Source organism: Siniperca chuatsi, linkage group LG5 (assembly GCF_020085105.1).
Source record: "Siniperca chuatsi isolate FFG_IHB_CAS linkage group LG5, ASM2008510v1, whole genome shotgun sequence".
In the NCBI taxonomy this organism is placed as follows: Eukaryota; Metazoa; Chordata; class Actinopteri; order Centrarchiformes; family Sinipercidae; genus Siniperca; species Siniperca chuatsi.
This window is the reverse complement of record NC_058046.1, coordinates 6,417,383-6,432,116: the sequence shown is the minus strand read 5'-3', so window position 1 is coordinate 6,432,116 and position 14,734 is coordinate 6,417,383. Positions and strand designations below refer to the sequence as shown.

Here is a 14,734-nt window from a genome sequence, read left to right as displayed (position 1 = left end):
GTTTAGATATGTTCACATATCCATTTACTCTGGTTTGTAGCTACATATCTACAAAAAACACATTTTTGTATCACACCCTACAAAAAGTATGGCCCTTCTTTTTAACAATACCATAGCTATGTATTCTAATTAATTAACACCGCATTAGAATTTGGCTCAGTTTTTGTGGGGGTTGAGATTATTATTATTTTTTTTTATGTACACATTTAGCCTAGTTATTGTAAATATCGATAATTATTAATACATTGTTTATGAATTCAACTTTTCATTTGCAAAAGGGAGATTGTGTCATCCCTTCTTTCAAACGTGACACAGTCTTGCTTTAAGATTTGAACATTATTTAGTTAGGCTACTTCTATTGGACATGAGAAGCTGCTATCCTCCACCCTCCTCACAGGCCTCGAACGCACCACCCCTGGGGGTGTGGATCCAGTTATTCCCCGCTGACTGGAAGCAATAGACTAAATCATGGGACGGCGGTCCGAGCATTGAGCCAGCCAGGCAGAGGACAGGGACAAAGCAGTGGCAGCTTGATTCACTTCAGACTGCACTATCACCACCATCATCACCACTGTCATCTCACCATCATCATCATCATCACTGTCATCAGTGTACAGGCTTTTCGTGGCGGTGAGAGGCGACATCGGGCTGACTCGGGATCAGCCCATGCAGCAGGATGGAGATAGAGAAGAGGACGAATGGGTTCGACTACCCGGAGAGAAACAACGCCAAGTCCGTTAACGGTAGGCAAACACGACCCGGAGCGTGATCCTGCATGTACACACGCACACACACACACACACACATCACCACGTCTACTGTATGCTATAACACACTGCTGCTGCTGCTGATCACACCTTTCCTCACCTCCAAACACAACAGCATGGCTGCACTATTTTTGATTAGCCCCTATCAGTGCACCCATCACCGCTGCATGAGCATTTTGCAGGCGCTGCCACCGATTCTCAAAGCCACTTCTCCAAACTCTCCACAGCGGGTTGGAAATCAACACAGAACAGAAAAACACTGTTGTGTCAAAGCGGTGTTTGTCGTCATTTTTACCTGCTGAAATGAAGTTTGGTCGTTCATACGTTAAATGTATCTAAACAAGTGCTGTGGAATGGCCTGCAATTATACAAGAGAACACATGTTGGTCTGAAATGTAGTTGAGTTTGGTTTGTTTCCTTGTTATGCATCAGTGGAAATGATTGAATTACTATCTCTTTACTATCCCCGTGTGTTTGCTTGCTTCTTGAGCTGTGTGTGTGTGTGTGAGAGAGAGAGATAGCTGGAGTTGGGCTTGCTGGGAACAGAGGTCGGAATGTTTTTATTTGGAGGTGGTCAGTCAGGCTCGGAGAGATCGTAAAAGGTGAACTTTTGAACTTGGAGAACGCCCTGAAGCCAGCACCGTGTCAGTCCCCAAAATCCGGTGTTGCATGCGCTGCACAGGATGGAAAAGATGGAATAGAAGGCGAGGGGAAGGAAAAGCGATAAAGAGGCAAGATGGGTTCATAGTTGGTTGAATTTCTTCATTCATCTCACAGCTTGGTGATGACACTGACTTTGCGGCTTACTTACATGGAGCTCACAAAGGGCGGGGGGGAACACACGCTTCCCCACAGCTCACTTCTCATTCACTTTGCTCACAATTTATTATTTTTTCTTCATACGTTCCATGTTGACCAGTTCCAGGCCCAAACTAAGCCCCACAATGCCTTGCAGCAGTGTCTGTCCCAGGCGCCAGTCCCATATCGTGCCCCCATGTGGGTGACTGAAGATTTATTGACATTTCCAAGATTAAAATTCCTTTAACTCTGCCTGAACTGAGCTCACTCGCCGTGATTTATGTGGACATCCACATGGACCGTGTTTTCTGATCGGTACATTTGTGTGTGTCACTTGACTGTAGAATAACAGTTGATTAATGAGCCTAATTTTAAAGATAGAAGAAGGCCGGCGGGGAAATTTGATGGATTTGTCCCAAAATGTTTTCTTGGTTCTGTAATCGTGGTTTTTACATAGATCATTCTAACAATTACCGCAAGAAAAAAATAGATTAAAAGGATTTTCAAAACCTTTATTTCAATAAATGATAAAAAAAAAATAGGCCTACACGAATCTATACATTAAAAGCTTTTAGGCATAGTAGCCTGTCATTTAGCACTGAAACAATTTATCAGTTAGTCGACAGAAAATTAACTGTCACCAATTTTGTTAATTAATTTATCATTTTATTTATCAATTTAACATTCTCTGGTTCCAACCTCTCAATTTTTTGGAACCATTTTTACCATTTTATAAACAAAACAATTAATCGATCAATTGAAGCAATCAACAGATTACGCAGTAATGAAAATATTTGTTAGTTGCAGCCCTGCTAACCTAAAATGAACAGTTTTGATTATCTGTAATATGCAGTGTGTTTTAATCTGTCATGGCAGAATATAACAAAAGTAAAAAAAACAAAAAAAAACATAGATAAATAAATAAATAAATAAAGACAATATGGAATATACCAAAGGAAGCTGAATATGTTTTGAAAATACTTTAAACAGGATTTCATTTTGACATAAACAGTATAAGAAATTTGCTATTTCAGTAGTTTTGTTATTTCTAAAAGACTGATTAAGTAAGATTCACAAAATTAAGAGCTTTTTTTTAAAGAAATGTACACATTGCCTTGAATACAGTTCTTGTAATACACTAAAGAGAAAATGGCACATTTTTCCTCATTGTTTTTTAAAATCTAATTATATACAGAAGGATAATACTGGGTGCGGAAGGCCTTTTTGAATAATGCAGAGCTGAAATGAGTGGTCAATTAATCGAATAGTCGATCAAGAGTAAAATAATCACCAACTATTTTGGTAATGGATTAATCGGTCAAGTCATTTTTCAAGCAAAAAGCCAAACATTCTCTAGTTCTAGATTTTCAGTTGTGATGATTTGCACTGTCTTTGATGTGAAAGTAAACTGCAGATTTTCAGTTTTGGACTTTTGCTTGGGAAAAAAACAAGAAATGTATTGACGCCACCATGGGCTCGGGGAAACTGTGATGGCCATTTCCCCCTATTTTCCTGACATTTTGTAGCCCGAACCATGATTCAATGAATCGAGAAAATAGGCAAGGCAGCTTTATTTATATAGCACATTTCAAACATAGAGGCAATGAAAAGCATATTAAAAAATTGTCGGGCGATTAATCAAGTAAAGAAGGTAATCGTTAATTGCAGCCATAGAAGGAAGACAGATGTTACAGATGTTAAGGTCCAGCTGGTGAACCCATCACAGACTGGTCAGAAGTGCTGACTGTTAAAGCCTTTCTATCACCTCACATTGTTCGTAGAAAACAAAGCAGCCAAACCTTCCTTCCAGCTCCAGCTTTTCCACGTAACCACATTTGAAAAACAAACTCAATTTCCATTGATCTTTGAATTGACCAGGAATTTGGCTCCCCCCCTCCCACTCTCTGCTCACTGAAGTATGCTTGTTTTAATGTAATTGAACTCTCTAGAAGAAGAAGAAGAAGAAGAAGGGAGCAGTAAGAAGGAGGAAGACAGGTTGGGTGGAGGGGTTGAGTATTTGTGTGGATCCATATTTGGGCCTCGGGGGTTTGCATGCTGGCACGGCGGGGCAGATAGCCTGAAAGAAAGTGCTTTGTCAGCCCCTGCTCTGGCTCGGGGGTCTGTCCTTTCCCTCGGGGCAGGGTGAAGGGGACGGCTGGCAGTGGGTGGGGCAGGGACAGGATGCAAAAACCCCTGCCGTGACGCTTGAATAATGAGCCAGGAGGAGTACAGTAGAGGAGGAGGGGCTGCTGCTGCTGCTGGTGGCGGTGGTGGGTGGAGGGAGGGTGGCCGGGGGTGGGGGCCACGCAGGCAGATGTGATCCATCATGTTGTTTTTCTTCATCTTCTTAACTTGACTCCCTCCGCTATCAGCAGATCTGTGTCAACACCATGCGACAGCAGTGACAAGAGCTGCACCTCACCCCTCTCTCTCTCTCACACACACACACACACACACACACACACACACACACACACACACACATCAAATTAGGGTAATGTAATATGGAACTCTCCTGTTCTAACAGGGCACTTGTACTAATTTGGATGAAAATAAGTGTCAACTTGTATGAAAAAGGGGGCAGACATGGACTCCACCAGGTTGCTTTGTTACAGTAAAGAGAGCAGAGCTTTATTCAGAATCATTTTTGACGAACCTAGGACAACATTTTTGCACAGTTAAGATGAAAAACTGAATGTTTATATGTTTTTGATGGAAAATGTGTAATTTTCTATTTCAAATTATTTTCAAAGTATAGAGTTCATGGCTATACGCTGATTATTTTCTCGATTAATGGTCTACGAAATGTAGGGGGAAAAAAAATGCTAATCACAGTTTCCCAGAGCCCGAGGTGATGTCTTTTTGGGTACGACGAACAGTCCAAAACGTAAAGATATTCAATCTATAATGATACAAAACAGAGAAAAGCAGCAAATCCTTGCATTTGGAAGCAGAGAATGATTGGCATTTTTCTTTGTAAAATACCTGTAACAATTCTCAAAATAGCTGCATTTGTTTAAATATTTTTTTCTTGGATTTTCAGGAGTTTGATTTGATTGTGATTTTTCTTTTCAACAAACAAATTTAACAGGTATTTTAAATAATTTATCAAGTATTTTCATTCATGTTAAGACTGAATGGACGTTGTGAAAATGCACATATGCACATAATATAAATAGTTCAGTACTAGGCCTAAATGTTAAAATGTCCCATTTCGTAAAGCAACTTGCCGAACGTTTCTATTTTTCCAATACAGATCGATCCGTTTCTTCAATCAAGTGACACTGTCTTGAAACAGGGAACATCAGATATATGGCCTCCTGTTGCAATGATTTTTTGGAAAGAAAATAAATGAGAAACCAAAGGAAATAAAACAAGCGAGTTAATCTTAGGACTCCACCCATTCCAGGATAATTTCACCAGACTCAAGAAAATTCGTCACCCAGGCTGATTAGCATTTCAAACAAAGTGATTTATCTCACAGCACGCTCCGCAGCAGATGGTTTTACCATTTAAAGACAAAATCTTGATGAATGAAGGAATCTTAAAGTGTGTTATCAGAATGAGATCCTGTATGTGCTGTAAAAATCTGAGATCAGTGAAGGAAAAAGGAAAAGAAAAGACTTAAGATTTACTTATTTTGACAACAAAAATTAAAAGAGCTTGCTGAACAAATTCAGAGTAATAAGGCAAAGAAATACACCTTGATTTAAGAGTCTTTTAAATTAAGGGAGACTTGATTGATGAATAGAACTTTATTTCAGTTTTTAAATTAAAATAAATACATTAAACAAATAAAACTAAACAAAGAAATGCAAGTGCGTACACATTCACAAAATAATGAATAATGCAATATTTGTTTAAGAAAACACTCATTTCACAAAACATTTCAAGATATTGATGTGTTGAAAGATATTGTCACTTTTTTTCATTTTTGTATGCGTTAGTGTAGTGAATTATTCTTTCAGTTTCGACAAATAAATCATTTGTTTTGTTTCCTCTCTAAATATCACATTTCAAAAAACACATATGTAAAAATGCATACAATGAATTTAATTTTGTCCATTTTAGTTGTTCTGACATTAAAAATTAAAAGTCTTATTTTTTACATAATCTTAATCATTTCAACCTGTCATACTGAGCAACCAATATCATTGTGACAAATTTCACACAGCTGCTGATGGTGTATTCGCTGAAATGTTTCCCTTTTGGGGCACTTCTTTGTTGTTTTTTATGCATGCTTTGTGTCACTGTCACTCTGTAAGTGTTTGTACATCAGCTGGACTCTTTTGCTGTTTTTCCTTTTGATAGTTTAAGTTTCCTTGTGTCTTCTCTTCACAAATACACATCCACATATGAGAAGCACATGTGCTCTTAATTCACATGCAGGCTTTTTTTACATTACATTTTTGTAAGGGATTGAAGTAAAATGCTCCAAAATGTCTTCTGACCATTGTGATTGGCAATTTGACTAAAATCCGTATTTCAAAATAAATTGCCACATTGACCTTCACAACAATACATGTAATGATAACATACTTCCTTACTCATGGACTTCTGGACTGAAATATGGGCTGATTGGTTGGTTGGAATTTTTTTAATGAATTCTATGAAATAAAAATTCTATATTCTATAAACAACATGTCTAAATAATGCGATCATTGAATGGTGAGGGCTGTGTGTGAAGAATGAGGCCAGTGTTGTTGAGGAAGGTCCTTCTCTTTCTGAGAGGTCTAGAGGATGAAAGTCCTTCATCCTGATGCTGCTGTTTCCAGGCAACACACACGTGTGTGTGGTCAGAATGAAGGGGGTCAGATGGTGACGCAATAGCAACGACGGAACAACAACAACAACCGCATACACAATGCAACGCAACAGGTTCAGATCAGTTTCAGATCATTCTCCTTTCTTATCTTATCAGGAGAGCATTCAAACCGTCACATCACACTGCAGTGTCAGTGCAGCCACATTATCACACAAACACCCATCTAATCTGCTTTGCATTTTGCTATTGAGCACTGTAAGAAATGTCATTTTACCACTCTACAATGGACTCCTAAAATCTTATTGTCTTTAAAACAAGTTTTTTCACCTGTTTACAATCAGCTTGGTTCATTTTTTGACACTGGTGCCGTGACCTGCTTTATTCTGTCTAAACTGACCCTATGAAAATCCCTGAACTGGGCGAAACAGCCTCAGGAACAAATGGAATAATCTCACATTAGGGGATTATAGGGATGTTTATAATTCTGCCATTACAATACTTGAGTTTTGGTAGTGATACCAAAAATGACTTTGAGAAATATAAGCATTTTCTGCAAACCCCTTTTTTTTCATTTAGTAGAAGAAGCCATTGGAGGGTTCTCAGATTGTTGCTTAAACACAGCCGTACAAGAACTTTGCTCAAATAAAATCATCTAAAATTGGCAGAATTTTTAACTACAGTTCAATCTGATGTCTGACAGTTTTTGCTACAGACACATTTCGATTGGTACCACGCAAGTACTGAGGTTTAATAGCCAGCAGTAGTTCTGAGAAATCTATCTTTATCTAAAATCAGTAGTCCAAACTCAGTGGTCACCTTCAAAAATTCTCTGTTACTTTTCTGTATGACTCCCTTTCTGTACAAAGCACTAGATTAGTGTGTGGGTGCACGGTAGCTACAACTATATTTATTACCATCACTTATTTTCTTAATCATGTGATCTATACAGTGTCAGAAAACTGGGAAAAATCCATCATAGTTTCCCAGAATCCAAAGTTTATTTTCTCACCAACAGTGAAACATCCAAAGATATTTAGTTTATAATATATACTTTTGATACCTATGTAAGGACTCACCAAGCGATTTTTCCATTTATCAAATCAATTAATAATTGATCGAAGTTAATATTTTTTTCAATTCACTTTGAGAAACTAAACTCCTGTCCTCTAAATGTCCTCTTTTAAGTTCACAAACATTTCTGTCATCATCCAGCACTGCTCTCACTGAGCTCAGAGCTCTTCCCCCGAGGCTGCGCTTGTGATTTTGTTGTTGTGTGGACTGTGATGGACACGTGGGGGAGGTGGCAGTGAGTGCTATGGGAACGGTGACCAGGGTCAGTGGGATGTTGCTCTTGAAGCATTAATGGCCCGCTCTCCGCTGACCTCCACGTAACCCAGGAAAGTATTTACAGCCTCCACTTGATCCATGAGCTACAGGCTGGCATGGCTGCTCTCTGAGATGTTTGCTAGCTTGATCCTGACACAACCTGAGGCTCTAACAGCTGCTGATGAGCTGCAGGGGAGAATGGGGGAGGAAGCGGCACACTGCCATAAACCATATTTTGAAGGTGAATACAGTCTACAGTAAGTTTGGGGAACAATTGGTACAGTGACACTGTACCACGCTTTTGTCAGGCCTCTGTGATATTCAACACATAGCATAGCCAGAGGCCATAAATGTCTTCAATTTGAGTTTGAATTTGGGTGGAGGATGAGTTTACAGGCAGCTGTAAAAGACTGAACTTGGTATGTAGAGTAGGGAAAGCTTTCCTGTGTAAACCACAGCGCTGGAGGATGCAGTTGTCGGGGGGTTATAAAAGAGCAGCTGAGGAGATTCAGTTCAAAAACGCTATTTCCATTTTAGAGGGGAAAACAGGGTCTCCTGGTAGCAGTCATAACGATTAGGTGTCACTTACTTGGATATTTGAATGAGAGAAGAAACTCACTTCAGATCACAAGTGGTTTGTCTGGTGTGTAGGTGCTGGTCCTTCCATGCTGAGAAGATAGGAATCTGCTGAAGATGATTGGTTGTTGAAGCGCAGTCATTTACAGACGAAGCCGATCGCCAGGCACAAGAGTCATTTCGCAGTCAACAGAAAAGACACACAGAGCTGTGCACATTGGCTCTTTTAACAGGAATCTGCTAAACAGTTACTGTTGTCATTACCTTAACACACAAACACACACAGCAGTTATGAACAAACATTCCCTGATTGCTCACTTGAGTTTATGTTTTTAACTGCTGCGCACCCTGCTGTGAAAGGACAAAAGGGCGGACTGTGCATACTAGGGCTGCGTCTAATCGATAAATCTGTCGATATTTTTCTGGTTTGTTGTTCAGTCTGTAAAATGTAAAACAATAATGTCTATCGCATTTTCCTAGAGCCCAAGATGTTGTCTTCAAATGTCAAATGCGGCAAAACCTCACATTGGAGAACCTGCAACCATAGAATGTTTGACACTTTTTCTTTATAAATGACTCAAATGACAACATTTTTGATAGGTTTTCTGGCATTTGACTTATTGATTAATTGACTAATTGCTTAAAGTGCATATGCACAAATTCAATGTGTAGTATTGAGAATGCTGGAAAAAAGATCAGATGAAGTATATTTTAATATGCCAACTTTCAGACTAAATCGCTCAGTTTTTGAGGATGCTGTTGATTGACACTTGTGTCGACCCCAACAGAAGTGGAGAAGCCCCTCACAGATAGAAAAAAAAATTCAATAAAAATTGCAGACAGGGGTGTGACGGCTCAGAAAATAAAATAAAAACATAATAAACAATTTTGTCAGCTGTGTGGATTTTTCACATTTGAAATTTTGCTTCTGGAGTTGTACTTTCAAATTGATCAGCACGTCTGGTATTATTTCATTAGTACATGGTGCAGTACATGATGTGCATTATTATATATTCCTCTTTTAAAAGTATACATTTTATAGTATGGACTATACTATGGACGACAAGTAAGCTAACTGCTAGCATACTGGAGTGAAAAAGAAATTTTGGTCAAAATACTGAAATTAGATTGTAATGATTATTTATTTTAAATATACCTGACTGTGGCATTTATTATGGGAGTAAATACTGACGCCCCATGGAAGCTTGTGCCATATAGCAAACTGGTTACATTTACTTTTAATGAAAATACGACTTTGTTTGCTATCAAAAAATGAAAACACTAATGTTTAAAAGTTACAGTTAGGTTTAAATACATTTGATAATTGAATTTAAAAATGACCTGTAGTTACTCGACATATAACAGATAAACAGTTCAAGAGGTCAAGAGTTGGTTCCTGCCTCAATAGGGCATCTTGGATTCAAGACTAATTGTTGTTGTTTCTTACCACTTTTCAGCCAAAATTACCCACATTTTTCAAGGGAGCAGATAGTTTTGAACCAATTTTCACCAAAATTTCAATGTTTTACCCTGAACTGCCCATGTCGGATATGATCAGAGGACCCTGGTAGTCTGTGTAGTAGTAGTAATAGTAGCTGAGATTAAGAAGAAGTGAGATGCAGCTGATCCCCTTGGTTTGTTTTTTTTTTTTTTTTTTTGAGCTGGTTTTGTACGATGATTATTATCAGATGGCTGCTATGGGCCTGAGTTTGCACAGTGCAGTACGCTCGGCGGCTCTGTGAGGTAGTAAAACTCTGACCCCTGGAATGATGAAAGGGAAGTTGCTCCTTTGAGTGTGTCAAGCGGCGGTGACGGAACCCCCGCCCCTCTGACCACAGCGTGACCCTCAGCCCGGCTGCCCACCAGGATTAGTACAGATAAAGACATACGTGCATTAGTTTAACATAACATACACTGATGATTGCACTGTGAAAAAGTCTCAGAGGCTATAAAAAGTGGCCTTTACCCCATTGTTTGATCTTAAAGGCTGCATTGTGGCCAACACTGTAGCATTAAATATAAAGAAAGTTAACTATAACCTTAAGAGGGTGAGCAATTTAACTAAAATATCCAGAGGTTATTTTTCTGAAAAAAAAAGTGCTTAATCGTGTGCATTCTGTTATATGTATTTTAAGTATACAACAGAACAAGTAAAATATTCTTTTGCATCACTTTCTTTTTGGATTTCTACCCTGTTTTACTTTCCAGTGTACAGTTTGACTTATTCGCTATCATTGGAATCCGTGAAGGAATACTTCAATATTTTGGGAAATACCCATATTTGCTTTCTTTTTTTAGAGTGTGATGAAAAGATCTACATCAATCTCATGTCTGTGTGTTCAGTATGGAGCTGGAGTCAGGACGTGATGCTTAGCATAAAAACTGGAAACAGGGGGAAACAGCTAGCCTGGCTCTGTCCTAAGAGAAAAAATACACCTACTAACACCTCGTTCATTTAATCTGTACACTAACAGAAATGTTAACTCCATTTAAAACCACAAATTGTCTGTTTCATTGCTGTATGTACGGATTAAACTAACAAGATACAATATGTTAATGAGTGAGCTTTAGGGTGCTGGTAGGCATTTCTTTTCTCTTTATCAGAGCCAGGCTAGCAGTTTCCACCTAGGATAACAACTTCCTGACTCCAACTCTTTACTTAACCCATAGACATGAGATTGATATCAATCTTCTTATCTCACTCTTGAAAAGAAAGCAAATGAGCATATTTCCCAAAATGCTGAACAGTTCCTTTACTTTAAAGATAAAGTTCTGTGTATTTAAAAAAATGAGCAACATCTGAGCAACATGCATTTGGTGGACTTAGCAGAGGATCCGGCCGAGCTGAAGAACATAGATTATGTTTAATACTATTTACTATTTTGGTGGTTTATCTTTTGTTATATCCCTCCAAAAAGGCTGAAGTGACAATGCAAAGTGCAGGGTGTCTACGGGTCCTGGAAAAGCTTTAAAATATCTGAAATGATGTTAGAAAACTCAAAATAAATATATAAAATATAGTTATTTATGTCTTTAATTCAGTTTTACAAGTCTTAAAAATAATGTGTCTCTTGAGTTTCTATTTCAGGTGATGAAAATGTTGTTATTTTCAAATGCCACTGGCATTAAAAAGGCCCTGAAGAAGTTTAAAACCCTTCTTACTCATACATGGGGAAAATTTTTCCCTCCTTCACTTCCAGGTGATCAGACAGTGTAAAGCTTCTGCCGGTCAAAGTGTGAGCTCGGGGCATGTTCTGTGAACTTGAGTGGTGCTCCGAGGCAGCACCATGGGGCTGCGCGCTTTGTCAGCCTGAAGCAGCGGGGAGGACAGAGTAGACATTGTGCTGCACTGTGTTACACACCGAGGTCAAGGGTCAGGTGTAGAGGTCAAAGGGATGACGGCGGAGCAGCCTGTGACGCCAACACTTGAGTTCCTTCACAATCTGTCATATGCAATATCCACCATGGAGCGCTGTAAGGCTCTGAGCTAAAGACAGACTGCTAATCAGGACCCAGACTGTTTGCTATGTAGTCTACTGTGTTTGATTTAGGGTTTACCTGTGGGACCAGGTGTAAGGTAGCACCCCTCTTAGATTCAGCAGGCCATTCACACCCACTGAAAGCAACATTGACCACATAAAGAAACAATAAGGCTTCGAAAGCAGCCAGCTAGAGAGTGATGCAGCAGCAGTCCCCCTAAAGCCAGGTGGTCGCATAACAGTGGCAACATCTCCCCTCTTCACTAGGTTATAACCCCATCTGCTCCTTCAAGTTGTCTGAGGCAAACTGAAACTCCTTACTGTCATGCTTGGGTGTCTCTGCTGGGCGGGGGGGGGTATTGGGGGGTGGATCAAGTGGTGCCCAAGGGGTAACGCAGCCCATTTTACTCTGACCTCTCAGCAAGCACAGGATTCATTCTGTCCTGCTGCAGCGTGAAAACAATGATCTATCTGTGGCTGCTGCTTCCTCTCATCCATCTTACAGTTGGGAGGGGTGATTGATTGATTGACTGATTGATTGAGTGAAGAGCACACAACCCACAACTGTATTGTTCAAGATTAATCTTACAAAACATTCCCCATCCCACGCTGCCCTCACTGCATCAGTCGGCCACTAGCTGCTTACATACACAGGGAATTCAGTGATATACTGCGAGAGATGTTTAGGACATATAAAACCTTGGATTTTCATTTTATGAAGTTTAAAGCTTCTGTAGGCAGAACTCTTTGTATGCTCAGCCACAGTGGCTCTCATTGCACTTGCTAGCTACACAGATCCATTTCTGATTCTTTTCCCCAGTATGAGCCAGAAATACAAAATGCATCACTCTCTGTTCACCCTAGAATGTTTAGCAAGAGAAATCTACCAGCCACCAAAAGCTTTCATGAACTGGCTATAGGTTGAATCAGCACCAGTACAAGAAATATAGTTAAAATGGCTTACTGTAAATATTTGAAATTAAAATAGTGATATGTAAACTGGTGGTTTAAAGCCATAAAATGCAGTAAAATGCAGTACAAGTAGTATTTTACTAAAATGTTTAAAGGTTCAAGTTTTCCCAAATTGGAAAACAGTTTTGTCTCACTTACCTCTAGTAGTACCATAGAATAATAATCAGTGACCAATGAGTAACGAGTCACATATCCATCAGATGTCATTTTCAGTTGCTAGGCAAAACCTCTACCACAGCTTCACATTTATCACATTGATCGAGGAAATACGCCAATTTAAGAGTTGTTGTTTCTATAAGTCGACTTCCAACAACCTGTACAACTGTGTCAATCCCATCCATATACTTCCTACTATTTTTATGGCCACTTTTCTTTCCCAATTTTTTTCATGGATGTAGCTAGGTAGCTAGCCAGATATGTAGAAACATGACGTCCCCACTTTTAATCCTGCCTACAAAGCTCTGATTGGTCAATTGTTTCTCCAACTGGTGGAAACAGCTGTCACAACACCTGACATATTTGAATCTCTGAACAAACTGGAGATGTGGACGGCGATTCATAGGTCTGCAACCAGGCTAATGGTATCTTGCCATGCAGTTTGGTTTTTACTTAACCCAGGTTTTGAGATATTTGTCTCTGAAGTTTCTGCTGCAATCTAAATACAATAGATGTACATAGAATTTCATTTGTGGTGCTCAGAAACAAAACTCCAAAAACAGTGTTTCTTGAAACACAAACGTCTCACAAATGTTGAATTTTGAAATGCTTTTTCAATGCTGTGAGCACCACAAACATAGTTCCATTCACTTCCATTGTATTGGACCCCCAAGAGGCAGGAATTTCAGAGACAGATATCTCTAAACCTGGACAAATAACACCAAAACTATTTGCATGGCTAGATAGTGACCCTTTAAAAACAAGCAAACCAATACATTAGTGAATACATTCTGTACACCAAGTTAAATGGAGAAATATAATAACATCAGGAGGTCCATAACAATGGTGCAGCTCTGCCATGCAGTGCCTTTTGGTGATTGAAAGAATTGTATAGTCAGAGTAGCCAGTTTTTAAGAAGGTTAAAACAGCAGTGATTTGATTAGATAGTCTGGTTTTAATTAAAAGCCAGGCTGCCAAGTTTTGAACCAACTCACGTGAATTTAAAAATCATTATTTACTCGTGGAAATTGGGTAATTTTGATGTAAAAGGCGCACTGATTGTTATGGCAAGAGCCATTTCTTATCTCTCTATTAGCTGCTACTGCTCAGTCAAAGAGGGACAGAATATCCTATTACTGGGTTTATTCACGGTAACAGGGAGACTCAGTGGGGGTACCAGAGGATCAAAGAAAGAGTTTGACCTCACTAAGGCTTCAATGGTGGCATGGCCAATAGCCAGGTTACTCTGGCATCTAAATTAAGCCTCTAAACCGACTCACTGACTCCTCTCTCTACGTCTCTGTCATCATTTCCCCTCTCTGTCCTGTCCGATGTTTGTAGCCAGACCTGCAATGTGACATGTGATAGATGGTGGCTGTGTGGTTTGTAGCGCTGAGATAAGAGCGGGGCTGGCCCAGGGCCGGCCAGGCTGGCAGGTAGAGGCCAACCTACTCAGATAACAGGCTGGCGTTGCCCTCCGCTGGCCATGCGGAACCCCAACCATCTGGGACAGAAGAGCAGGGACAGTGATGGACTGATAGGGGCTGCTTGAATGTTGGGGAGGGATTCCTGGGCAGGGCTAATTGCTTCAGGTTGAGGATTTCAGAGGGTGGGGGACTTGGTGTGCATTCAGTATCTGTTGCATGTAAATTCTAGTTGAAGCCTCTAGATTGTGACCTTGTGCACCAACAAGTCCAACCATATGGCACTTTCCAGTAAGGAATGTAAATTCTGCTGTATTGTAATATACATTACAGTGTCTACTTATTGACCTCAGTGTTGTGTAAAGACTCAAACCACATCTGGAGTTCATCTGAACCATGCTAAAGTAGAAAAAGAGACTTTGGCGGTCTTTCCAGTCCCTGAGATTTTTCTGTGGTGTTCATATCAGTAAA

General features: G+C 39.6%; 1 protein-coding gene across 2 annotated transcripts in view; it reads left to right on the top strand.

Annotated features, from left to right (window-relative positions):
* Nucleotides 1-459: 459 nt before the first annotated feature.
* The window catches only part of nr6a1a (nuclear receptor subfamily 6, group A, member 1a), a 93,568-nt gene continuing 79,293 nt past the window's right edge, over nucleotides 460-14,734 (top strand). Inside the window, exon 1 of one of the 2 annotated variants that reach the window (XM_044196264.1) lies at nucleotides 460-743. In XM_044196264.1, the coding sequence (XP_044052199.1) occupies nucleotides 677-743 (67 nt within the window). In that variant the 5' untranslated portion in view covers nucleotides 460-676. The remainder of the gene's footprint in view (nucleotides 744-14,734) is intronic. The other variant, XM_044196265.1, reaches the window with a different exon arrangement.